At 40.8% G+C, this 27099-nt stretch overlaps 1 protein-coding gene across 1 annotated transcript in view; it reads left to right on the top strand.

The window, feature by feature from the left end:
- Positions 1 to 2468: 2468 nt before the first annotated feature.
- The window catches only part of LOC137098883 (protein unc-13 homolog A-like), a 30531-nt gene continuing 5900 nt past the window's right edge, over positions 2469 to 27099 (top strand). The window contains exons 1-38 of the mRNA XM_067475573.1: positions 2469 to 2841; positions 6271 to 6300; positions 6564 to 6663; positions 8394 to 8511; positions 8623 to 8746; positions 9337 to 9407; positions 9634 to 9688; positions 10071 to 10100; positions 11348 to 11561; positions 13134 to 14225; positions 14345 to 14447; positions 15626 to 15669; positions 16258 to 16336; positions 16738 to 16743; positions 16838 to 16912; positions 17010 to 17229; positions 17869 to 18096; positions 18320 to 18461; positions 18660 to 18829; positions 19005 to 19120; positions 19403 to 19566; positions 19767 to 19920; positions 20176 to 20244; positions 20468 to 20557; positions 20977 to 21111; positions 21236 to 21363; positions 21668 to 21753; positions 21889 to 22015; positions 22126 to 22222; positions 23518 to 23661; positions 23788 to 23865; positions 24306 to 24383; positions 24468 to 24556; positions 24667 to 24810; positions 25013 to 25136; positions 25730 to 25786; positions 25895 to 25975; positions 26409 to 26556. Coding sequence (XP_067331674.1) covers positions 2820 to 2841; positions 6271 to 6300; positions 6564 to 6663; positions 8394 to 8511; positions 8623 to 8746; positions 9337 to 9407; positions 9634 to 9688; positions 10071 to 10100; positions 11348 to 11561; positions 13134 to 14225; positions 14345 to 14447; positions 15626 to 15669; positions 16258 to 16336; positions 16738 to 16743; positions 16838 to 16912; positions 17010 to 17229; positions 17869 to 18096; positions 18320 to 18461; positions 18660 to 18829; positions 19005 to 19120; positions 19403 to 19566; positions 19767 to 19920; positions 20176 to 20244; positions 20468 to 20557; positions 20977 to 21111; positions 21236 to 21363; positions 21668 to 21753; positions 21889 to 22015; positions 22126 to 22222; positions 23518 to 23661; positions 23788 to 23865; positions 24306 to 24383; positions 24468 to 24556; positions 24667 to 24810; positions 25013 to 25136; positions 25730 to 25786; positions 25895 to 25975; positions 26409 to 26556 — 5032 coding nt within the window. The 5' untranslated portion in view covers positions 2469 to 2819. The remainder of the gene's footprint in view (positions 2842 to 6270; positions 6301 to 6563; positions 6664 to 8393; positions 8512 to 8622; positions 8747 to 9336; positions 9408 to 9633; positions 9689 to 10070; positions 10101 to 11347; positions 11562 to 13133; positions 14226 to 14344; positions 14448 to 15625; positions 15670 to 16257; positions 16337 to 16737; positions 16744 to 16837; positions 16913 to 17009; positions 17230 to 17868; positions 18097 to 18319; positions 18462 to 18659; positions 18830 to 19004; positions 19121 to 19402; positions 19567 to 19766; positions 19921 to 20175; positions 20245 to 20467; positions 20558 to 20976; positions 21112 to 21235; positions 21364 to 21667; positions 21754 to 21888; positions 22016 to 22125; positions 22223 to 23517; positions 23662 to 23787; positions 23866 to 24305; positions 24384 to 24467; positions 24557 to 24666; positions 24811 to 25012; positions 25137 to 25729; positions 25787 to 25894; positions 25976 to 26408; positions 26557 to 27099) is intronic.

Genomic DNA, 27099 nt, shown 5'->3' with positions numbered 1-27099 from the left:
TGGTAGTCTCGACAGTCTTATCTGCTTTGTGGTGCCCCCTGGTGCGTTGTACTAGTACTACATGCTGCTCTGAGTCTGTGCAGGAGGTGAATTTCCTGCCTCACGCCTTTTTATTACTTTCTTTTTTTAGCCTACATCCAGATATTCAATTCAATTCAAGTCCAGACTTGGGTTTTCTGCTCACATCTCCACTCTGATCCAGATCTTTGCTCCATACTTTTCCCCTTAAGTTCAACAATTTTACACAGAACGGAGCAGGCCATAGTTGAACAGTATAAACATTTTTGATAATTATGAATTTGATAACTATACAACATACTTGAATGTTATCAGCTGCTATTTTTTAGAGTGTCAGCAAGATACTCATTATTTAAATGAGATATACTGTGTATTAATTTCAGCTTTTATGTGCTTGTATTTCTTATGAGCAGTATCACTCAATTTAACACATTGCTTTGCAAACAAAGCACAGCACTTTGGAGTTTTTTTGTTTTTGATTCTTCATATTTTCACTTGCACAGTCTTTCTTTCTTGTCAACCTCAGACTGAGTCAGCACTTATGGGGATTTATGTTTGATAGCCCCCTTTACTCAGGAGCATTTGTTTAAATCTCTATTTCACATTTAGCAAAACTGACACAAAGCTTTTTGAAGCTGTACTTCCCACACAGTGACTCACAGTTTGACTATTATGGGACATGTTCATCCTGAATCTATGATACTGTGGGTTTATTTTTGCCAGTGAAAATCATCCTCTAGGGCTGTGGGAAGTATTAAAAGGGTTATGGCCACACTCATGTGAGCACAATATAAACCAAAATACTGAAAACATTAGACACAAAAATAAGCATATACATGTACTGTTATAAGTATTAAAATTCTGATTTAAAGTACTAAAAGTAATATACAAATTAGGATAATGGGCTATTTTTCATAGTTGAATTCTACTGGATAACGTCCAAAGGCTCAATTTGTGTGTGTGTGGGTGTGTGTGTGTGTGTGTGTGTGTTTGGGGGGGGGGGGGGGGGGGGGGGGGGGGGGGATTGTGCAAGTTAATAGTTTATGCAAACAAGCTTTTATCTTGTACTTCTGGTTTTGTTAGTTTAGTATCATACTGGTGATATCCCATAAATTAAATGAGTCATATTTTTCATGTAAATACTTAATCTGAAAAGCAACTACTGGTGATAAATTAATGTAGTGCAGTAAAAATTACTACATTTTACGTAGTTGTGATAGATGTTCAAACTCTCAATACTTGAGGAAAAGTGCAGGTATTCACCTAAAAATATTCTACTACAAGCAGAAGTACAACTACAAACTCTTTATTCATGCTACAGTCCAAACGTAACTGCTTGAGAATGTACGAGAATCTATAAAAACCCAACTAAGAAAACAGTCTATTAACTAGTAGGTAGTACTGAATGTGATGCTGTTGATAACAGGATAACAAGTCCAGTCATCCAACTTACTGTGTTACAAAAACAGCTTTGAGTACGAGCAGATTTTAATAGTTTATGTTCTGAGAGGTGGTTAATCCATAAAAATCCATCATGATTTCTTGATGATGATTTCAAGATTTTTTTATTGAGAATCGTCATGTGCAAAAAGTAACCAGTGACTGAAGTTGTAAAATAGAGTAAATATATTCTAAAATCGAATTACTTTAGTACTTTAGTATTATTACTGCAAACTTGTTCTTAAGTACAATGCTTGAGTAAATGTACTTTGATACTTTCCACCTCTTGAAATAAAAAATTTCTTATGCCCTTTGAGGGTTTGTTCTAGAACATCAAATGGCCGAGCCATTAACCTGACATGAATCCAAATGATTTTTTGTTGAAGGCAGAACACACAGAGCAAGCAGGAACTGTTCAGTGATTATCTGTCAGAGCAGAAACCCAGCATCTGGTGATGTCCCTGAATTGTAGGCGTTTGGTTGCGTCAGGAAGGGCGACCCTGAACTCACGGGATAAGCCGAAAGGACAAAAAAATAAATAAATAAATAAATCATAATGCAACCACATATGTAAACAGACTATTTAATTTAGATTTTTTTAAATGTAATTTCTTTATCGTTATTGATAAATTTATGAAAATCTGCACTTTATCTTGACTGTATTAAGTCACATCTGATGTTCAGAGCCAAAATGATGGAAATGATTTGTTCGAACTGTAGTTAATGTCCAACCCTGGAAAAAACAAATAGGCTTACAGCCTAGAAGGATCTGGGGGTCTTGGGGCCACTCTGTCTCGATGGGAATCCAGCCTGCCTTCACTAATGAAAATACTGATGACTTTCATCGAATGCCTGGCAGCGTTGGAGGCAGTGAATGAAATTCCTCGTCTTCACATTGTTCATTGAGTGCACTACACACTAATCCGGACCCATCCCGCCCTCTTTAGCCCCCCCCCCCCCCCCCCCCCCCCCCAATCCCCACCCCTCCCCTTTCTCCGCCTGCTACTCTTCAACCGTGACGTCAGGTCGGCGCGGCACGGGGGAGCTGTCCTCCGCGGAGGGTGCTGCTGCTGCTGCTGCTGAAACAAGATGGCTGTGCGCGCAGGAGGAGCGGCGGAGGTGAGCTGAGGCAATGCAGAGGAGGAAGAAGAGGGGGACGAGGAATTCACTCCTGCGTGTCTTGTCCTGCCAAAAGAGCAACAGCTCCGCAGAGAAACAGACGAGCGCTCCTGAAACGATGCGCGTTTGTTTCCGTTTCCATTTCCAGTGACGGTCCGTAACCAGGAGACAAACGGACTAACCAAACAAATCACGGAGCAGTCAGCAGAGGACAGCCGGGGACGCTCGCGCCGCTATCAGAGATGTCCCTGTTGTGTGTGGGAGGTAAGAGAGGAAATGAAAGCTTTTATGTTTGATGTTACTGAAGTATCACCTGCTCGCGGTCTGGCTGCACCAGCTGTCAGGTTGAGGCTGAGCCTGTGAGCCATCAGCTCCTTAGAAAAGTGTGTGTAGCCTCGAGCAGCGGACGCTTTCTGCTGAATAGTCATTAAATCACACACCTGTAATTATTAGCGGGGGATGCCGCTGTTTTCACGGTGCTGTTGCTGAATCACATGCCTGTTTGAATCCAGTAAAGATGCCCTGTATGAATGATTAATGTGACAGGAGAAAGACAACATTTGTTACACACTAGCTCAGTCGTGACTCATTCAGTCGAACCCATTCACATCTTCTACAGGATGTGTCTAAATGGAGGAGGGGAACCGCTGCATCCTCCAAGTCTGAGTGCTGTTGCAGTTTCTCTGTGTGTGTCTGTGTCATTCACTCTGTTCATTCATGCGTGGGTAGTCAGAGGAGGAGGCAGACGAGGAAAAGCCCCTGCCGCTGCCGCACCGCTCGCCGCCTCCGCTCTGCCGCGCTGCTGTAGTCGTGAGGGAATACTCGCAGCCGGGTGGAGGTGCGCGTCATTTCTCAACAACGTTTTCCCTGAAGCGATGCGTCACCTCCTCCACCCAGACTCCCCAAAAGCACCTGATGCTGACACTGTTGCTTCTCGGTGCGGTGAATAAGCACCTGCTCCTGCTCATGAAGCAGCATCACTTCCAGGATCAGATCAAGGGACTAGAGATCAGAGGAATAGAGGGAGGAGCACTCTAAAATGAAGTTGTCTTTGAGTAAATGTTTGAGCCGTTAGAGGGACAGATAGATGTTAAATCAGCTAAATTCATTACATTCTTTGTTTTGTTGCCTTCACTCAAACTAGATGTAAAAGGGAAGCTGATTCAGCAACTTTTTGTTTTACAGTGAGTTAATGTTCATGATTTCAAAACTGTTTATTGTCCTAATTAACAGCTCACCCAAATTGTAAGAGTAATGTAAATTAGAGCTGAATGAAGAAACTGAATCCAACTGTTTGCATAAGCACTAAATTATATAAAAATGTCCTGCACAAAAGCCAAAAGTCTGGTTCCAGCTTTTAAATGGGGCTTCCCTTAATAGTGCTACCAACTTTTGGTTGTTGTTGTTCTGGACATTTTGCTTTGAGTGTTAGAACTAATTAATTGCAAAATAAATTGATGATTATTGACTAATGAATATAATTGTTAGGTGCAGCCTGAATTCAAATCACAGTTAACTAAAACATGCTGTAATGCGTTAAAATGTTTTGTTCAGACCAAGCAGCAACCAAAATGTAAAAAAAAAAAATGTTAAATTACTAATCACACAGAAAAACTAAGAGTTCGTCACTCACTTTATCATTTCAGCTCTGAGCGGATTGGATCAATCGCTGGTGAATAATGAGTGTGTGGAGGTGTTTTTGAGCTGTAGACATTGTTGATGGAATAGGGGAAATATGAGCAGCAAAGACAAAGGTGAGAGGGTTTCAAAGTCACCTTTTATATGTCAGGCCTATTATGGATGCTACCACACCTCATCCTGTCCCATCAGTCCACCCACTGACTATCCCTGCTCTGAGTCAGTCCCAAGTGTCTTTAAGACAAGAGAGCATTACTCATTCATAAATGCTGGCTGCGGCTGTCAGTGTCGTTAGACTACGAGACTTGGCAGAGGGCCTTCTCTCTGTTCCTGTTACATCATTCATGCTTACCTGACTGGGGCTATTTCTGGCCTCCACAGAACTTTGTGCCTTTGTAGCATTTCTTTGGAGTAAATGCAGACTAAGCAGAATTCAGACACAGATTGAGTCTGAAGAACTTGGCTTCTTTTCCTGCAGATGTAGCCCACAAACGTTCAAGTCCAGTTTTACTCCCTGTCTTCATTTGGACTCAAAATCAGGAAGTGTAATGTCAATAATTGCAAGAAATACTGCAGATGAGTGTGTATATGTTGTGCTTCAGAATAGGCCACCGTTCCCCTAAATCTCCTCGGCCTCATTTTGTCATTGGGTGACGGAACTCAGCTCCACTCCGTACTTTACATTTCCTGACAGTTCAAGTTGAGGGGTTTGCTAGTTTCCCCGTTTTCTTGGCAATCAGTTTCGTTCCCATAAGTCAGAGTGAGCAGGGGTGCATCCTGAATGAAGTCTCTGCTAAACAAAATGGGGCTGCACTGAATTTACTGTTGGACTGGTTGGCTCTGATTAAAGAGTAAAACGCTGAACACACTTTGATTTGTCATGTCCTTTAGGTCATTTAATCAGATCGTGATAGATAGTTACTGCTTCGAACCTGAGTTCTAAATCTGGGCTACTCATCTTCATGGTCTCAGTATTTTAAGTATGACAATGTGCTGTACGTGTACATGTTTTGGAAGTCTTCTTGTCTACTTACATACATGCAGTTTTGTTTTTAAGGGCCTGTAGAGATGTGTTTGTAACTCACCCTGTCAGAGAGATCTATGTTTGTGTGCTGTTATCAAGCTTCAGCATTCCTCTATTGAAAATCATTTATGTTATTGATCCTCATCATGTACTGAAATATTTCCAGGGCTCTTTTAATGTTGATGCTAGCAAGAAATAGGCTCCACTGTCCTGTTTCAGAAAGAGTGAGACAGGGTTACAGGTTTGGTTACATAACATAGTCTTCTTGAACCTGCAATATATATGAATACAAACGCGTGTGCAACGTGTTAAAAATGGATGTGTGAATTAAGTCAGAGCAGGTAAAAATTGCTGCAGAGACACAGCCTGGGCACTGAAACTAATCTGTAACTTTGATAAAGCTGGAATCATAGTTAGAGCTTTATGTGTGGATGCGTTTCGATAAAAAATCTGGAATGATAAATAATTTAATACTTGTTTTTGCCATCCCTTCAATTAGAACTCCTGCTTATAAATATATGCTCTTTACAATACGATGCAGTGGTTATCTGCTAAATCCATGCTCTTCTGTACTGCTATGTTTGCATGTAGCTATGCTGTGCCGACTATTCTTGTTTCTGTGTCCCGCACTGATGAGGCACAGTGGGACAGCTGGTCATGTTTTTGCAGCCATGTCCTCAGTGCCAACATGTCTGTACCTTATGGCAAATAAGACAGAGCCCTGAGTGCAAATCTGCAAACATAGCTACGATTTCAGTTTTCATGAGTCAAAACTCATGTTGTAAAGTATTTGAGCAGTATGCATGCTGTCTGCAAATGTTAGAATATAATTATGGAAAATGTTTAAATTGGCTATTTTCCACAACTTTATGCAGTATATGATTTTCATAAAATTCACACACTTGTTATCCTGACCGTCCGCTTGTTACCTGTTTTGAGTGAAAAATCCAGAAGAGAGGATGCAGGAATGTTCAGAAGTGAAAACAGATGGTGTTCCTGTGTGTGACTTTGTCCCCTCTGTGTCTCCACAGTGAAGAAAGCCAAGTTGGATGGAAGCCAAGGTAAGACCTGGGATCCTGAAAATAGAAAGTGGTAGATCACACAGAGGGAAAGACTTTCTGTTACGTCACATAAATATCCAGCAAATTGAGGACACGTTACATGCTGCAGCAATAAATGGAAATGAATGGACGGGAAGTCAGATGACGTGGAGTACAATGCTATGTCTATAGCTGCAGTGCTGACTAAGATGACATTAATGTTTTCTAATGCAGATGTGTTTTGTCTAAACTCATTCATTTTTATTTTCCTCTCTCACCAACAGAGAAGTTCAACACTTATGTGACTCTGAAGGTACAAAATGTGAAGAGCACAACCATCGCTGTCAGGGGCAACTTGCCCAGCTGGGAGCAAGACTTCATGTTGTGAGTCCTTTATCATGTCCGGACAAAGTACCTCCCTCTCCTTCACTCTGCTCTCACCTTTCATCCTCTCATCTTCCTGTCAACTTCAGCTGCTTAAGAGCTCTTGCTTGAGTGTACCCCCATACCCTTCACTCTTCCATCCCAAGTGCCCTCTATTCCTGTGTTATTTCACATACAGTAGCTCCCCTACTATTCATCCACATCTCTGCCTCAAAAAACTGCCTCATCTACTTTTTCATCTGTTTTCCTTCAGTACTTCTTCACCTCTCATCTTTATTCTCAACCTTGGCTCTGTCCCAGCCCCTACTCCTTTCCCCTGTCATTTCCTCTAAACTCTGCTCCTTGATCTTTATCTGCTCAGCCCCTCCTGTTTCTCTCCTCTCCCCCTTACTCCCTCTTCCCTGTTATACTATTTCTGCTCTCCTTTATTGCGTTTATAATTAGTTTGTTTGAGCTCGTGTTTTGGTGGATGTTGGAATGATAGCTAATTGTTATCATTAAAACATTATACAACATGGGGTATTTAGCATGCAGAGTGATCCACTGTGGTATTTGACAGTGCAGCACCATATGGGAGATAGATGTTGAGGATCGTTCAGTATGTGGGATGAAGCAGGAAGGCAGACTGCAGAGTCCTGAACATTTGTATGATGCTTGGAGGCGTTAAGCATTGTGCTGGGCTTGCATCAGTGAAGCTGTGTTATGTAATGTTTGGGCTGCAAAGACAGCCTCATCCCCTCCTTCAAGCTGCATAGAAATGACTGTGCTTCCTCAGTCACTGCCATGAATCAAACTGGCACTTTTCTTAAAAGGAGTCACTACTGAGATGTGAAATGCAGTCCCCCTATTTCTTAATTAAAGTTCCCACTTTCTCCCTCCAGGCATGCGATACAATCACCTCCTCGGCTGCCTTCCTCACACCCCTCTCTTCCCTTCCTTTTTTCATCCCTCTCTCTGTCTTGTAATGCTGTATGTTAAATACTCTCAGGCTTCCTCACACAGAGACATGTCTTCCATTTGTCACAGTTTAGCCTACAAATGGTTACTGAGCATCTTGTGACTTTATAAGCCAGTGTGTGTTAGCATTTATCTCTAAGCTGTAGTGGTAGAATATTATTTACTTAAAAGTATAATTGCATTAATGTGTTTATACTACATTACACATTTAATACCTACTTAAGTGTCAATAGTACTTTTCATATAAATAATGATTAGTAGCCCATGTGAATAACTATATATTATTAGATTTTGGAGACTGTCACAACAATATCTAAATATGATTTGACTGCTGTGTCTTCTTTTTCTGAACCATGTGTCTGCCAGGCAGAGGGTTTACTGGACCTCTAGCTTTCAAAATATTCTAAAACCATAATGCTAAAAAACATGTTAAAACGGGACACTAAACAACCACAAAAAGAAACAAAATAACTACAAAGAAACACATACATCTATATAAAGAGCTTTTGTCAGGAGAAAAAATGAAGGATTACACGTAGCAAAGGTCCCCAGCCAGACTCACAGCCAAGATGCTGCTAGGAGGTATAAACCATAATCACTGGGCTAGCAGGGCACCCCAGGGAATCTTTTTCTTGTATAAAGTTTGGTCTGTTGAGTCATAGTCCATCCATGTATAATATACAGTCAGGCAGTGGTTTCCAATCATGCAAGTTGATTATGGCATAGGAAATTAGGAAAATAAAGAACCATTTCAACAATATTTGTCTTTGTAGTGAAATAAACCGCCTGGACCTGGGTCTGACAGTGGAAATGTGGAACAAAGGGTTAATCTGGGACACGATGGTCGGCACTGTGTGGATTCCTCTCAGTAGCATCCGACAGTCAAATGAGGTTTGCAACTCACCGCTCAGTTGTACTTAAACTACTGGCAGAAGTCTTTTCATCACATTCATCTATTTATACAGTGTGTCAGCTGCAAAATGTCTTGCTGTTTTCATGCAGGAAGGGCCAGGGGAGTGGCTCACACTGGATTCTCAGGTCATCATGACTGATAATGAGATCTGTGGCACCAAAGATCCCACTCTCCACCTGGTGCTTCTTGATACACACTTTGAACTGCCTCACGGTGAGAAATTAATACACACTTCAAAACTGAAAATTCGAAACTGCAGGAAATCATTATCACTTGAAGGAAGAGGAAAACAACATCGATACATTTAAAAGTTTCACAGCAAACAGTAATATATGAACACCAATAATGTCTGACTAATATTTTACTCGACCTATTTTTTTATTGTTAAGGATTTGTCTGTCTGTGCGTCAGCAGGTGTTTGTGTCCCTACCTTCTGAGTGATCAAGCTGTAAGCTGTGTCTCTCTTAGCATTGATTAAGTGTCATTTTCATACTGTTTCCTCTTCCTCTAGTCAATATTATACACCTGAGTCCTCAGTTTGTGGATCTTAAAGTAGGGTTTCACTTTAGGCCTGTGAGTAAGTTGAGGTGTCACTGTGTAGCATCGTGTTGTTAAAAATAGAGAAAATAGACAGATTTAGCTCAAATAGTATTTATAAATCCATTGTTTTATCTTACTTTGTCATCATTTGGGTGATGCTTATAAAAGAACAAGACTGTTTAGACAGGATTATTCATGAAAAACAATTTTAATTCATCATGGCTGTTTTTGTCAACTGGGTTCGTCTGGCTTGTTGTTTGCAGATATCCCAGAGGATGAAGCACGGTACTGGGCCAAAAAACTGGAGCAGCTTAATGCTATGAGGGACCAAGATGTGAGCCGTCACTTTGTTTGATATAGTATCCCAACATTTTCTCACATTTTTGGAGCATAGCAAAAATGATTAATGTGAGGAATAACTATGTCACATATTTAAAGATAAAATCCAACTGTGATCTTTCTCCACTTCTTGAATAAAAAGCATAACTTTTCAAATCTTTCTTGTTAATTTCCCGCTAACTTCTTTCATTATTGTGTATTTTTAATTTGTTTTTCCCCAGTACTCGTACGAGGAGGAACAGGAACGCCCTCTGCGTGTACCTGGAACCCAGTGCTGTAAGTGATTGACTCTGTTGGTACAAATCAGTCATTTGTTTGTGTTTAACAGATAGTTATGTGTTAAGCTGCTAAGACGTTAATAAACGGCCTTAGCTCAGCATGTGCATTAAGTGTGTAACCGCACATGAGTTGTTATGCATTAGATGGGAACAGGGCCTGAATCGCAGCTTGTGAGGGATCAATAATGGTATCAGATATCTGAAGGCGAGCTCCTCCAGACCAAGCCTGCTGAACCAGCTGTCTGAGGCAGGTGGAGAGACTTGGAGGCTCAACACTCCCTCTGTGCTCTCTCCATTGTGCTAATAGCATGAAAGTATGTTTATCAATGGATACCAGTGCAATTCAAAATCGATACTGACATCCTCTTGTTTCATTGCAGGTAACTGGAGTCTATGGGGAGACCAACAAAGTAAGTGTACATACAGTGTAATTCAAAAGTTTTTGGAAAGGTACACACATTTTTATTGTTTTGGCCCTGCAGAACATCACATTAAATTTCAAATGAAACTATGAGTTTGAATGCTAAGATATATATTGCGTTTATAGTCCTGCTGCAATGGTCATAAAAATACACTGTTCATCTCCTAACACTGGCCAGTTCACCCAAACTACAGACAAAAAATGTTACTTCCACTTCCTCCTTGTGGCATATAGTAATGTAGATTGATTTTATTTGCCAAGGTTGGTCCCTCTCTCAATAACAATGAAGGCAAATTCAACTTCAAATTATGTACAACACAAAAACACGAAATCTAAACAGGAACATATTTTTTCAGAAATAGTGTTGCTTTACACAGTAAACAGGCCTCACAAACGACAGCTTTCTTAGAGAGTGTTTTGTTGGTAAAAGGCATCTGAAATGAAAGGTTGTATGGTTTTCAAGGACTTCACCGTGCATTCTGGAAATATGAATTTAATGCATACACATTAGATATATGTTTACATACAAAAGCGCCTCGTGTTTTCCTACCTGATTGTCTTTTTGGTTCTTGCTGGGATTAGCAGAGTTTTATATAAGTATAAGTATATAAGACTCACCCACACAACTGCAGTGATTCATCGCATTTTTGTTTGCTCAGACGGAGCAGGAAAGAGCAATGGGGGTAATAACAGACGGTGTGCTGGTAGAGGGGGGGGCAGACAGAAAGTGAGAGAGACCTGCAGGGCCACATATGATGGGAGAAACAAAGTTAAATGCTTTTAATTAGAGTTTACAAGCACTGGCAGATGAGGATAAAAGGGTAAGGAGTGCTGCATTTATCAGACTACAAGAAAGTGACAGATAATGATGAATGATTATTGAAAGCGGTTTCACTTTTGACTGATTCAGCACTGTCATAATTTTCCTCTGGGATTTTAATCTCTGATTCATCAACACTACTGAAAAATAAACATCTCCTCAATTAGCAGAATGGATTTATGTTTAGTTATGAGGATGATGAGTAGGAAGCCACTGGTAATCATGTCATCATGTGTTCATGCATAGATAGAATGACCAACTTGATGACTGGTTTCATGCTCATTACATCCTCTTTTTTCTGTGCCACATGACAAAATCCTTAACTGAGATTATCTCTATCATGAAGCCTGTTGGTCTTTTTCTAAATATCTCAACCTTTTTCTGCAGTAAAAAATAATATTTTTCTCTCCCTGTAGATGAGGATCCAGACAGTGCTGTGGATGACAGGGACAGCGATTATCGCAGTGAAACTAGTAACAGCATCCCCCCTCCCTACTACAGCACGTCCCAGCCCAACGCTTCTGTCCACCAGTATCCCATCAGCCACCAGCACCGTAGTTCCAGAAGCTTCTCATACCCACGATCGGGCAATAGCCATGACCTTGACTATCACCATCAGAGGCCTGTCAGGTGTGCGACTGCTTTAAAGTCATTCGAGTTCAAAGTAAAGATTATGTCCATTAGCAGCTATTAAACTCCCTTTTTATTAATGCATAAATCATTTGGGCAAAGAAAAGTCAGAAAATAAAAAATAAACAATTACCCAGAGCTGGTGATGACTTCAGCTGCCTGTTTTGTTAAAGTATCTCCCAGTTCACAATGACTTAAAATAGAAAAACAACAAATTCTGACATTTGAGCTGAAACCAGTGAACACTGAACTTCAATTCATTAGCAAGTAAATGCACACAATTCAATTGCAAGTGATTTCAATACATCAGCAGCAGTTTGAGGTTCACGATATTAGCTAATGTTACCTTTAACTTTAGATTGATAACAAGCAAGCTTTATTTCTTGACTTTATGACTCATTGTTTTTTGTGCTACTGTTACACTATGTTTCAAAATTTGTAATGTTTCTGTGGCCATTTGTCATAGTTTAGCTTCATATTGTAGTTAAATTGTCATAAACATAATAGATAACGAATTTAAAACTTTAAAGACATTTGGAACAGTGTGAAATTGGTAGGTTAAAGGTTAAAGAGGCCAAACAATGTCAGCTTCCTTTTCAAGCAAAGCCATCACAAGGTGACAGTGAATCGGTATGTACAGTATAGGAACAGCAAAATGTATTTCAGGCATTTTTCATTTTAATATTTACACTTGAGTTTTTCCTATTATATCAAAACACCTTTGGTAACAAACACCTCCTATGTAATGTCCACAAATGTGAATCCCTCAGTGGGTTGTATAGAACAAATGCTATTTTTCATCAAGTTGTTTACAATATTGTTATAGTTCTCAGCATTTATTGACATATTTCTCACAGACTGGGAATGTAACCATGCATCCCTCTATGAATTATTCAGTTGGAAATCTAATGGTCAATACTGCGCATAGGATTAGTTGCTTGTGGGTGTATTAGACAGAGTAACTTGCTCCCACCTCCACCCATTTTTGTTCTATATTTCCTTCCTCTGTGCCCACTGGCCTTGTATTTTGACTCAACACCCCCTTCTGGTCTTCACCGTGTCCCTCTCCCCTCATCTATCCTCCTTGCTCTCTGTGAATCCATTCTGTATTTTAAAACACCCACTCATCAAGGCATTTTATACTTTTCCCTGTTTGTTTGCATTTCTGGATGCTTGTTCTTTTTCTTTTGTCAGCTTTCTGAAGGTCTGTTCTGCTCTATTTTCTCACTGCTTGTCTGCTACTCTTGTATCTCCAGTGCTTTTCATTGATTAGCCATCAGCATTATTCCTGGCCACCCTGAGACTTGTAGAAAAGGGTTTTAGTAGGGCTATCTGATAAAGTAACAGCCATAAAGTGCTCTAGCAAAGTGCTCTGTAAGCATTTTTGAGATTATAGTTCATAAAGAAAAGTAAAGGTTAAACCTTTTTATATTACACATGTGTGCATGTTCATTTGTATACATGCAGTAATAACCCAGATGAAAGTGTCTAATATTAAACTGTATTCATCTTTAGTACTTTAATAATGTTTCTCTCTGGGATATATTGTGTTCTTGTTTCGTCTCCCTCCAGTCCCACAGGAAGTTTCGCATCGTCTGCAGAACTAAGTCGGTGCAGCAGTCAGCTGAGCGAGGAGGACTATGGCGGTGAGTATGGAGAGAGGGACCCCTATGACGAAAACGACTCCTACCACTCTTGCCACTCCTCAGTTAGCTACAGTAAGGGCTCTCCAGACTGGGACCCAGATGAGACCCAGGGGGCTTACAGCGATGAGGGTGGATACAGCAAAGATGGAGGAGAGGAGAGAGCCCTGTATGAGGAGGATGATGGAGGATTGTATGAGGGAGAAGAGGAGGGCCTCTATGAGGATGAGGAGATGATGTATGATGATGAAGATTTATACAATGTGGATGGGACCCTGAGTGAAGACATGGAACCTCCATATACCCCCACCCCAACGTTAACTGCTCCCCCAGCTCTTGATGCACCTAGCTCTAGCCCTCCTCTAGAAAAACAGTCCTCCTTACACCAACAGCAACCCCCTACTCAACCCACTAACCAAACATCCAACCAGGCTCATCCTCCTGGCATGGCCACCACAGCACAACCCCCCTCTGGGCATCCACCTAAACAGCCTCAGCCCCAGCTCCAAACACAGCCTCAGCCAGCTCCATCTGCCACTTCCTTTTTTTCAATGGCAAAACCTCTAACAGCTGCAGTCACAGGCTTGGCCTCTACTTTTCTCTCTTCAGTTCCATCTGCCCAGTCTGCACAGTCTCACCCTCCAGCCTCAGCCATATCTCAGCAACACCAGTCTACTGCAGCAAGCTCTGTCCCTCTGACTCACCCTGCCACCATGTCTAACTCAGCCTCCCAGCCCCCCTCCACTGCCACAGTTCCTTCCTCCCAACAGGCCCCATCCTCTGCGCAGCCCCAATGCCAACCCAATGGTTCTACCACACAGTCAACTGCCCCTAAATCTGAGGACCAGGCTCTGCAACTGGAGGAAGAACGGTGGCTAGAAGAAGAAATGATGTTGGAGAAGGAGGCCAGAATTCCTCCTGCCCAGCCAGAGGAGAAGCTCCCCATGGAGGAGGAGGAGGAGCATTATGATGAGGCCAAACAACAAACACCAGTAGAGGAAAAAGAGATGCCGCCTGAGAGGTATAACAAGGGAATCCAAATCAACAACAATATTAGACTGGAAATAAACAATATATTCACCACCAATCCTTGTAAATTATATTTTTTCCTAAAATTAAAAAGTATATTTTTCATTTTAGTCCTCCAGTCATACAGGAGCCCAAAGAGCCAGTTGATCCAGCAGTCAGAGCCAAAGAGAACTGGCTACGGATCTATAACAAGGTCTTAGAGCAGGTTCGAGAGGTAAGTCACTTTACACACAGTCCAAACTCTGGTCTGAACCCCACACTCACTCCAAGTTTCAGTTTAGTCCCCCACAACATTCAAGTCTAGTCCCAGAGCTGTAGCCCCCTCAGTTCCACTCTGCAATCTAAAAGATATACCTGAGTTCAAGAAACTCTAAAACTGTCGACCAAGTTTTTGAAATATGTATGTGTAGTGCATTATTTATTTGCAAAGGCAGAGTGCATATGCTAAGCTCTTGAGTTCCACTTTGATAGTGTTTCTTCTTAGACATCAGAAAGCAGACTGAATGTGTTTTATATTCTATAATTGATGCCTTTTAAGTTTTTGTAAAATAAAAGCACTACATATACAGCATCCTTTTTATTTTAGTTTGGGTGCAGCACCACACCACTTCTTGAAAAAAATTGTAAAACGTACACATTGAGTTTTGCTTGGTCAGTTATCACTTGCATATTTTATTATGTTGCTGTTCATTTCGTTTGAATTCAGTTGTGCAGACAATTAATCACTTGCTTTGCTGTTTATGTCGGTGTGTGTTGAGTTGCGTTTTTGTGCACTTGGCTTCCCTTTGTTTGTCTTTTATTGTTTGTTTGTTTGTTTGTGCCGACCCACGTTTTCTTTTTCAGTTTCATGTCATTGCCATAGCGACACTCACATGTACTTTGCTCGGCCATCATTGGAGCATGCTGACAGGTAGGTACAACCTCACTGGGTGTGTGTAACACATGTCTCGTTGAACTCCACACTGTGTATAAACAGGCACCTTCATTCGGCTTATTCATCTTCACAACCATAGGCATTTTCTGCTGTGCTACAGTCTCATCATGAGCCACACTGGTTCTCATTTTTCAATAAACTGCATTTTGTATAGCTACATAACCAGTTTAAGTATTTTCTGATGTGATACATATAGATAACATTTCCTGAAAAACATCTTTCATTTTACCTTAAAATCAAACTAAGGATCATACATGTTTGCAAATGTCATCAGTTTTTTTTCCCACTCGTACAAATTGAGTAAAGCAATATCATAAATGGTTTGGGATGTTTAGTGGGAAAATGCTGATAAAGTACTTTATAGACAACTTTATACAATATATAATACGAAGGCTAGAAAAGGCACAAACCTTTGATTACTTGTTTTTTTTTATGACTTTCCTTTTTTTTCTCCCCAGGCTCGAGCAGAGACCTCCAGCTCGCTGTGGTTTGGTAAAGGGGGGTGAGTGTCAGTTCCTCAAGAGATTTGCTTTCTCGTACAAAAAAAACACAATATCACGTACTGTCACATATATAAGTAAAGTTCATTCAGTATATTCACAAATAAGAGTCACTGAAAATGTTCCTTATCATGGACACTTGCCATCGCTGCTTGAAAATGCCCTTTAGTCTGGGAATCCTCTTTTCTGTTTTATTGTGGTCCACAGGCTCGTTCAGTTTATGGCATTTGGCCAGCGAGTATTGAACAGTGGTGGGCTGCCCTGACTTAGCTGGCAGGTCATTTGTAGATGAGGCAGACCTCTAAGTGGAATTGAGGCTGCATACTGAATAAGTGTGAAGTTAGCCAAATAGTAACCCAGCAATTGCACCCAGGCGTGTTGTGTGTCATTCCCATTATTTGAGCCTGTGAGATTAGACTCTGCAGTGAAGTCCTCGAGAAGCCCTTGAAAGAAATAGCAGTGATAAAATAAATCACAGTTACCAAATTGGCTTTTATCAAAGTAAATTTGGATGATTTTTTGACCGACCTGTAAATACTGATGAGCATGTTGTGTTTATGAATGTATAATGTATGACTTTTCTTATTCAGAATGGGAGGTGCACTCTACAGTATTGACAGCATGCCTGACCTTCGCAAGAGGAAAGCCATTCCACTTGTTAGAGACCTGGTGAGAAGCAAAGAAACGCTCACACACACACTCTATATATTGTACACTAATCTTGTGGGGTGCTGTGGTGTAGTTTCTGTTGCAGACACAATCTCTTTTAAGTCCTTTATTGATTGTCGTTAGTTTTTTCTTTCTCTTTCACTTCTTCTGTTCTTTGAATATACCTGAAGCTACTTGTGTTGCTTTCAGACTGTTCTGCAGATGGGTCATATGGTTGATTTGGTGGTAAATAAATTGCTTGTATATGTGAAGTGTTAACATAAAGTAATGATAATGACACGGTTCTGTTCTACAGGTTATGATATACCTGTCAGATCAATAAAAACGTGTATAGCTCATTGAAACTTATTAATTTTCTACTTCCTTTTCCCTGTTGATTCATCACCGCCTGGCCTCATCAGGCGATGGTGAGTACTTCTTTATCCCTTCAGAAACCAAAAATAAATGTGAACTCCTCAATGTCATTCACATTCAAACATAAAAACCCCTCTCTGTTCCCAGTCCTTAGTACAGAACTCTCGTAAAGCTGGGATCACATCAGCCATGGCTTCGACCACTCTCGGCAATGAAGAGCTGGTGGGTTTCCTCAGTTCCTCAGTTCCTCAGTTTTCAGTTCAGCTTCTAATCAAAACCGGAGTCAAATTTGCATTTACATTCTATATGCCACTTACAGAAGAGTCACGTCTATAAAAAGACCCTGCAGGCTCTGATCTACCCCATCTCCTCCACTACGCCACACAATTTTGAGGTGTGGACGGCCACCACCCCCACCTACTGCTATGAATGTGAGGGACTGCTGTGGGGTATTGCCCGACAAGGCATGCGCTGCTCTGAGTGCGGGGTGAAGTGCCACGAAAAATGCCAGGACCTGCTCAATGCAGACTGTCTGCAAAGTAAGGATGTGAACATTTTTGCAAACTTTTAATTATAAGTGCCTATTTTTACTCGGGTATACACACCCCCAGCCCTCCACACAAACCTATAGTTATTTTACCACTCCTCCATATCCTTCTGCCCGATTGACATCCCATTATTCTTGCCCTCTATCCACTCTCACATTTTCCTCCCTCTTCCTTTCCAATTTATCTCCTGAGTAATGTGCTGTCATACCCCTGCTGCTCTTTCCTCGATCGTCTACCTGTAGCCTTTACATCCATACTGCTTTGTCTAATTCAACTCCACAAGGGGTGACTTATCCAATTCTCGTACAGATTTTAAAGTCAATCTATGCAATGCATAATTCATTGCTCTTCTGTCTCCAAACAGTCTTGTAAGATCTTGGTGCCAAAACAACTGTTGGTCCTTTACCGTCTTAATATCTACTTTATCTTAAACGGGGCATTGGTAACGAGAATACAGTTTCCATTTAATATCAATGCCTTTGACATGTAAGATGTGAAACTTCAGACTTTTACTTCTGAGCCGATGCTATTTTAATCTGGCACCAAAGAAACTGGATTGTATTTCCTTCAAAATATTTGACACCATTATCTCTTCCTTCCTGAAACCTCTCTTCATTCCTGTTTTATCAGGAGCTGCAGAGAAGAGCTCAAAGCACGGGGCAGAGGACCGAACTCAGAACATCATCATGGTTCTGAAGGACCGCATGAAGATCAGAGAGAGGAACAAACCAGAGATCTTTGAGCTGATACAGGAAGTGTTTGGCCTCGACAAAGCAACACATGCCACACACATGAAACAGATCAAGCAGAGTGTGCTTGACGGGACCTCTAAGTGGTCGGCAAAGATCAGCATCACTGGTGAGTTTCCCTTTGTCTTAAAAAGGATTTAAGGATATAAAGAACATATTGTATGCACATACTGTAACACCTATTGAGGCACTTATATATGCTCTGTGTTTGTCTATGATTATTACCATAGTTTCTTTTTAATAAAAAAAATAATTATAAGTTAATTTCATTATTTAAAAAACATGCTTTAGTTGAAGAATGAAAGGTATCATGTCTCTGCTCTCTTCCTCAGTGGTATGTGCTCAGGGTCTCCAGGCTAAAGATAAAACAGGCTCCAGTGACCCCTATGTAACTGTTCAAGTTGGAAAGACCAAGAAGAGAACCAAGACCATCTATGGCAACCTCAACCCTGTCTGGGATGAAAACTTTCATTTGTGAGTACAGTTCAGAACTCGTGCATCACAGTTTCAAATGCTGCTATGTCATCTTAAGTTACTAGAATAAATGACCTCATTCAGTATATTCACCTCATTTGTTATGTTTGTTGACCACTGAACCATGTGGTACTTATAAATGAGCATATCTTCCCTCAATTACTCCACTATCTTTTTATCTGTCGCCGTCTTGTCCAGCGAATGTCACAACTCGTCTGATCGCATCAAGGTCCGTGTTTGGGACGAGGACGATGACATCAAGTCTCGCGTGAAACAGAGGTTCAAACGTGAGAGCGATGACTTCCTGGGTCAAACCATCATTGAAGTCCGCACTCTGAGCGGGGAGATGGACGTTTGGTACAACCTGGGTGAGTGTTTTCAAGATAAGAGAAAAACCAACCAGATTTAAAGATGGATGAGATAAGCAGCAAATCACACAGAGATAACAGAACAAGAAACATATTGTTGTGGTGCTTGTCTGTTGTAGATTGAAGAGATTTCAGCTGACTGATAAGGCATGTATATCTTGCTTTCATCTGATAGATAAGAGAACAGATAAGTCTGCTGTGTCGGGGGCCATCCGGATGCATATAAGTGTGGAGATCAAAGGAGAAGAGACAGTGGCTCCTTATCATGTCCAGTACACCTGTCTACATGAGGTGAGTGTGACTGGACATCTGTTAGAACTCTCCCCAAATGTCACTGTTATTATTTGCACTTGAAATACGGCATTAAATATGAATGAGTAGCTTACTATTCTGAGTTAATTAGTTGCGGTCAATTTATTTCAGGGTGTCACGTTGACACAATTAATCACACAGTAAATTCGCTGTTTCTGCCAAAGATTATTGTTAGTACAAACAAATTTCCAACATTGGCTACTACTACTACTACTACTACTACTTTTGAGACACAAAAGATTGTTCTTTCTCTTTGTTTAGCATCTGTTTCAGTACACCACTGAGGAGCAGAATGGTGGCGTAGTAAAGATACCTGATGCCAAAGGGGACGATGCCTGGAAGGTGTATTTTGATGAGACAGCTCAGGAGATAGTGGACGAATTTGCCATGCGATACGGAGTAGAATCCATCTACCAGGCCATGACGTCAGTTCCTCCAAACTTCATGTTAAACCTAGAGAGTTATAGTAATTAAAGGAGATCAAATCCCATAATTGGTTGTATTTCACTTGTTACCAAAATAAATTTCACTTTTTGACAAGATATAGTTATTTTTTCACCAATACAGGAGTATCAGGAGCAAGTGAATGTACTAAATGTTTGTCTTTCCATTTTCCAAACCACAGACACTTTGCCTGCCTTTCATCCAAGTACATGTGCCCGGGAGTGCCAGCTGTGATGAGCACCCTGCTGGCCAACATCAATGCTTACTACGCCCACACCACCCAGTCCTCCAACAATGTTTCAGCTTCTGACAGATTTGCTGCATCAAACTTTGGAGTGAGTCCCTGAGTGTTTCCCCTCTATGTTTGATTATTGTACTGTAAGAAGCCTTATATTACAAAAATTGTAGCTGTATAATTATGTCATGACTGTTGCTCCCTTGAGGGTTGTAGATGAAAGTTAGTTTAATGTAGCCCTACCTACTTCAAAGCGTCCAATCAGCTGAGTCTCATCAGGTCCAGCCTCAGGGTTGTGTAGTTAGTGCTGTGTTTCTGAACTGTTTGTTCTGTGTTTATTTCTGTTCTTGTTTAGAAGGAGAGGTTTGTCAAACTGCTGGATCAGCTGCACAACTCTCTGAGGATCGACCTGTCTATGTACCGGGTACTGGCTTCTCCTCTCTCTCGTAACAAATTAAATAATATTTTTGTATCTATACTTACTGCTATAATTTCTTGATTGGTATTCATAAATCATGTCATACTTGCCACATGAGTTTGTGCTTTTTGTGTGTATAGGTATATTTTCTATTTATTTATCCCTATAAAAAGAGTAAACTTTTGTGCAATTTCTAATCTCTTCTCTATGTTTCTGAACGTAATTTCAGAATAACTTTCCTGCTAGCAGTCCTGAAAGACTACAAGATCTTAAGTCGACTGTTGATCTCTTGACTAGCATAACATTCTTCAGAATGAAGGTAAGGATGACTAAAAGATCTTTTTCTTTTCATTTCCTTTCTTTCTTTTCGCATCAGCACTTAACTCTAAAACTAACCACACAACTTTTCAGCACTTTCTGGAACATAACCTGAGGAACAAATTGAGAATTAGCTTAACATTATCCTATACAAACTGAAGCAATTACGTGTGTGTGTGTGTGTGTGTGTGTGTGTGTGTGTGTGTGTGTGTGTGTGTGTGTGTGTGTGTGTGTGTGTGTGTGTGTGTGTGTGAGTGTGAGTGTGAGTGTGTGTGTGTGTGTGTCAGGGTGTTAGTGCAGATTCTGCAGCTAACTGAGTTTATGGTCAATTCCTCAGTGTGGCAACACCCTCCTGAGACTGTGTGTATGACACACACTTTGAGGTGCTCTCAGTTTAACTATGTCCACATTTGTGTTCAGGTCCAGGAGCTGCAGAGTCCCCCCAGGGCGAGCCAGGTGGTGAAGGACTGTGTGAAAGCCTGTCTCAACTCCACCTATGAGTACATTTTCAATAACTGCCACGACCTCTACAACCGGGAATATCAGACAGACCCTGTAAGTCTGTGTGTGTGTGTTTTCCTGTGTTCCTGAATTTAATGCATAAACACAAAAGAAATACTTGATGGATGCAGCTGATAAGATGAGCAAAAATGACTCCGTAAACTCTTTCTGTCTCTAGTCCAAGGCAGTCCCTCCAGATGAACAGGGTCCTAGCATCAAAAACCTGGACTTCTGGTCCAAACTCATTACTCTTATCGTCTCCATCATAGAGGAGGACAAAAACTCCTACACTCTTTGCCTTAATCAGTGAGTCTGTAATTTCTTAAATCTATCATGCAGAGGCAGCATTGGAAACTTCATGTTCAGTTTAGAAGGGCTTTGGCCTTTAGTCTAGACTGTTTAACTGCCTTAGTTTATTTAGAAGCCAAATGTGTGTCCCAGTTAATAAGAATGCACAAATACGCTTGTTCTGGATAAGCTAAAAACATTCAGAGGAAACATTGATGGAAAAACAAAACAAAATAAAATGAGCCTGGATTATCTTGTTAAATACTCAAGTACCATTGCTGCATATTGAGCTATATTTAAGCCTGAGCATTGCCTCTTATAGGTTTCCCCAGGAACTGAATGTGGGTAAGATCAGCGCAGAGGTCATGTGGAATATGTTTGCACAAGACATGAAATACGCCATGGAGGGTATGAACAAATCTGAAATGATGCTTTCAATTTGACAAAGCTGCTACTGAACTAAAATATCCTTAAAACTATATGTAAAAAAAAAGAGTTGTGATGTGTGTCTTTGCTCATTAATGCTTTGTCTTTCATCTTCAGAGCATGAGAAGCACCGCCTGTGTAAAAGTGCAGACTATATGAACTTGCACTTCAAGGTGAAGTGGCTCTATAACGAGTACTGCAAGGATCTGAACACTTTCCAGAAGCATGTACCTGATTATCCAGCGTAAGCATTAAAGTAAAAATAACTAGGCCTGATAAATAGCACAGTTTCCTTCTGCATTTACTACTCTGCCATTGTGGTCATGCTGCCTTTTTTCGTTCTGTGTTGTGCAGCTGGTTTGAGCCATTCGTCATTATGTGGTTGGATGAAAATGAAGAAGTGTCAAGAGATTTTCTCCATGGGGCCCTGGAGCGAGACAAAAAGGATGGGGTAACTGTGTTTATCTGCATCCTTCACATGTAAAATACTTCTCTACTAGCATATTATTTTGCACTTTCACAGGAGAAAGTCTATTTTTGGTTTCTTTTTTCAATTGTCTTGTAAGGAAACACCCTATCTTGCCATGAGTTGGATAAGAAAATCAATATCACTCTCATATCTGTCCGTTAAACATAAAACTACCAGGAGCATGTCCGCTTAGTTCAGCATAAAGAGCAGAAATGACTAGGCTTTTTCAAAAGTAATGAGATCTGCCCACAAGGATTTGAAACCATAATAAGTGACATATTTGTTGAATCTTTACACAAACTAAAATGTTATTTTGTTGAAGGTTGTGCATTAAACTGATTCTCAATTGGGAGCAGTAACATTAAGTCTATTTCCAGTTTTTGTGGCTTTATTTATCAAAAACATGATGATGAACATGTGATACGGAAGTTAAACCTTTAACCATCAACACCAGCTTTCTTTGAATCTAGGAGAAATCTGTGGAGCAAAGTGAATCTAAAGTTCTGAAGACTAAAATTTAAAAACCAAATCCTGCTGAGAAAGCAATAGAACATAGTATAAAAGCATAAAGTCGACCTCCTACCTGCAGCTACCCCTCTCCACTGCTCCAAAAATGTATTCATACACTTCTCATGCAAATTCAAGCAGTTCACATTTTTGTGTCCTGACTTGGCACATTCCAGGCTGAGAGGAGCATTCTGAAGGCCCCAAGGCAATCGATAATGACTCGATACCGAAGGCAAATGGAGGAAAAAAAACACTGCCGAAAAGAGCAGATGCTACAGCACACATTGATCTACACACACACACAAACACACACACACACACACAAACCACTCAGCTACTCACACTCTGTCTCGCTCATGCCTACATATCCATGCAGCAATAAGGTCGATACAAAGCAGCTGAAGATTCTCTCAGCTCGTATGTCAGAGATCCTTTGGGTCCAATTACTGTCGCTTGAGGCAGAGTTTGCTCTCCTGTGTCAGCAAAACAGCAGTCCCCAGGCTCGGATGCATACCATAACACTATTCACTCCTGGGATAATTGCTGAACTGCTAATGAGGGACCTAGTTCTCATCATAACCTCCTGATCGCCTCCCTCGCTCTTACCAAATGCTTTCACCGGAATAGCTCCACAAATATTTTGAGTCAGTCACATGTGTGCTAGAGAAGGGTCAGCTTTACTTTCAAAGATCTGATGCTGCAGAATCAACATCGCAAAACAGTTCCTCATTCTTTTCCCCCTGGTCCCATTCTTTCTTCCCGTTCTTCAGTTTCAGGTCACATCAGAGCATGCTTTGTTCTCCTGCTCAGTGGTGGATGTGTTCTCTCAGCTCAATCAGAGCTTCGAAATCATCCGCAAACTGGAGTGTCCTGACCCTCAAATCGTTGGCAATTACATGAAGAGATTCGCCAAGGTGACTTTTACCTCCTCACTCTCACACTGAGACTCATTGCTTCAGCAGTCTGTGGAATCTAATATATATTTATGTTTAATTTCTCACTGAATTTATGCACTTTTTGTTCCTGTTCCGGTCTCTTAGACTATCGGCAATGTCCTGCTGTCTTACGCTGACATTATAGCAAAGGACTTTCCAAACCATGTCAAGAAGGAGAAAGTGGTAGGTGTTTTGAGCTTTGTGAGTTGAAATCTAGTAGAATAATGGCTTTAATAGTTTCATTTAAGCTTGATCAAGACTTTTTTAGTATGTATTCCCTTTTGTGTATGTGGTCAGGTTGATTAAATTCAGCCTGATAAACCATTCTTCAGTGTAATAGCTCTGCATCAAGGCTGTGTAATTAGTTGAATGGGGTGTAGCCTCGAGGAGAATTGGGCTACACTCCCAGAGAGACCATGAACCCCCCAGAGGAGCAGTAATTACTGAAATCTCCTGCTTCTCTTGCTGTGCATCACCAAGAGTGTTTTTGCCAAAGAAGCAATAAAAGAAAGTGAGGAGGACTAACCTTGATTAATTTCAATAAAAGGCTTGGAGCAGATGGAGGAAAGGGAGAGAGAAGTGTGTGTGTGTCAGAATAATGATCTTTCTCTTTCTCCCCTCAGCCATGTATCATCATCAATAATATTCAGCAGCTCAGAGTTCAGTTGGAGAAGATGTTTGAGGCCATGGGAGGCAAAGACGTAGGTTTCTATACATGCTGTTAATGTGGAAGTTGTGCTAACGTGAAATGACCCTTATATTAAATCCCATTCATTGTCTTTCAGCTCAATGTGGAGGCGAGTGACTTCCTCAAGGAGCTGCAGAACAAACTCAACAATGTCATGGACGACCTAAGTCGCATCTTTGCAGTCAGGTGTGTTTGTTTGGTTTCGGCCTGGAACTAAGAGCCACATCAGCCACTTTCTTCTGCTGCTGTTTTCATACTGTTTGTGTGTGTGTGTCTCTGTGTGTGTGTTGTTGTAGCTTCCAGCCTCAGATTGAGGACAATGTGAGGCAGATGGGGGACATCCTAGCTCAAGTCAAAGGACAGACTGTTCCAGCAAATGGCAGCGTGGTTCAGGAGGCTGACAATGTCCTGCAGCCTATTATGGACTTTCTGGACAGCAAGTGAGTACAGTTGGATCAGATATTTAAGATAACAATCACAAAAATGTGCTGGTTGTAAACCTGCTTTTGCTAAAACAATGTTATCTATTTTGTGAAATGAAATAATTATTTGTAGGAAAAAAGTTTATTCTGATCCCCTCAAGCTACTTATGTTGTTTATACATTTATGAACAAACTTGCTCAAAAGTTTTTTGTGTTTCAGCTTGTCGCTGTTTGCTAAGATCTGCGAGAAGACAGTCCTGAAGAGAGTGCTGAAAGAGCTGTGGAAGCTGGTGATGAACACAATGGAAAAAACGATCGTGCTCCCAACACTTACTGACCAGACGGTAAGTTAGAAAAATTACTTTTACTCTTTCCTTCATCTTTTTCTTCTTCTCTGCTTCTGAGTTTTTGTTGCTATTCATTGCTGTGTGTATTTATTTTTTATTACTGTACAATGACATGTCTGTCCTGCCATTATCCCATTCTCTGTTCTGACCTTCCTTTCTTAGGTTATTGTAAGTATGTGTGTGTGTGTGCTGCCTCTGTAAGCATGACGATACACTAGTTTTAACAGGAGCCTTAACACCATTCTCTGTTGCCTCTCTCACGTTTTACTATTCTTTCTCCTCTATGAATAGAAAGTGTCAAATGGTGAAACAAGATGAAGCACCTGCCTATGAGCCCTTGCAGAGCTGACTGACTGTACAACAACAGCACTTCTTTCTTTCATTTTTTAACTCATATACTCACAGAGTTTTCACAACAGTCTACATCATGAGCAAAGGAATTAATAGTTTTTCTTCAGTCTTCATCTGAAGTTGTCTGTCCTCACTAAACTTCCTGAACTCACTTCTCACTTTACATAATCACCTGCTGATCTCTTGAAGACCACACTTTGCAAACTGTATTCACCGGCCTGTTTGTTTGTCTTTACCAGGGGACCCAGCTGATCTTTAATGCTGCTAAAGAGTTGGGCCAGCTCTCCAAACTCAAGGTGATGCTAATTGAAGACACCAACAATGGAAAACACTTAAATTAAGCTAAATATAGATATTTTAGTAGTGTGTGGTATATACTGACTCCTTTGTTTAATCTGCTGTAGGAGCACATGGGGCGAGAGGAGGCCAAGGCCCTGAGTCCTAAACAGTGTGCAGTGATAGAGCTGGCTCTGGACACTATTAAGGTGTGTTACACAAATCGAACAGCTTGCAGGAAAATTGGTGCTCTCAATTCATACAAATACAATATTTTCGTAAAACACAGGAGGAAAAAATGAGTTTCCGCTTACCCTGCAAAACAAATGACTGAGTTACAAAGATATTGGTGTACTTAACTAAAAGTGAAATTATATGAGCTGACAATTAACATAAAGAGACTATAGCTGATGCTGGAATAGTGGCTGCACTTCTCAGCTGCAACCTACATGATTTTGCTGTTTATATGTTATTGTTAACATAATAACTTAATCCGTGATGTGATGCTCTACACACTGCTGCAATTACATGTCTTGTGTAACTTAGTGCAGGTTTACAGCCTCTTTGCTGTCCTACCCTCTGTCTCTCTGCTTACCACTCACCAATCTACAATAAGTGTCTCATGTCATGTCTATTACACAGCAATACTTCCATGCTGGTGGAGTCGGCCTGAAAAAAACCTTCTTGGAAAAGAGTCCGGACCTGCAGTCTCTGCGCTATGCTTTGTCTCTGTACACCCAGGCAACGGACAAACTCATCAGGAAGTTTGTTCTGTCACAGAACGCCCAGGGTACGACATCAAACAGCCAACACACAGACACATTCAGCAGATTCAGACAATTTACACAAAAATACATTTAAAGAGCAACACTGCTTATTACTGTTACTATGGTTTATGGGATTATGGGATTAAATAGCATATATTGCTTACAGTGTTTGGAGAAAATGTTTCAATCATTGCTTCACATAGTTACAGTAGTAAAACCAGTAGATGCCAAAATACTGTTTGTGTTTAGTTATATAACTTAAGTTATGTTAATATAACATATGTTATATAACTTAAGTTCCATTGGATGACCTTTTGTTTCAGGTCACCATCTTTCTCACTAGACCTTCACATACCCAACTTGTAACTTTCTCCTAATCTTGATCAGTTTTCTTCCCTGGTCTCTGCAACCCTGCCCCCACGAGAGGTCCTCTTCACCCTCTATACAGATACAGCCACTGACAGCTTCTGCAACACCCTTTCAACCTGTCTGGATAGTCTCTGCCCCCTGTCTTCCACACCTGCTCATCCCCCAGCTCCTAATCCCTGGCTCACTGACCAGATGCT

The sequence above is a fragment of the Channa argus genome, chromosome 14 (assembly GCF_033026475.1).
Source record: "Channa argus isolate prfri chromosome 14, Channa argus male v1.0, whole genome shotgun sequence".
Lineage (NCBI taxonomy): Eukaryota > Metazoa > Chordata > Actinopteri > Anabantiformes > Channidae > Channa > Channa argus.
The sequence above is the reverse complement of the archived record's forward strand: the minus strand, read 5'-3'. Positions and strand labels throughout refer to the sequence as shown.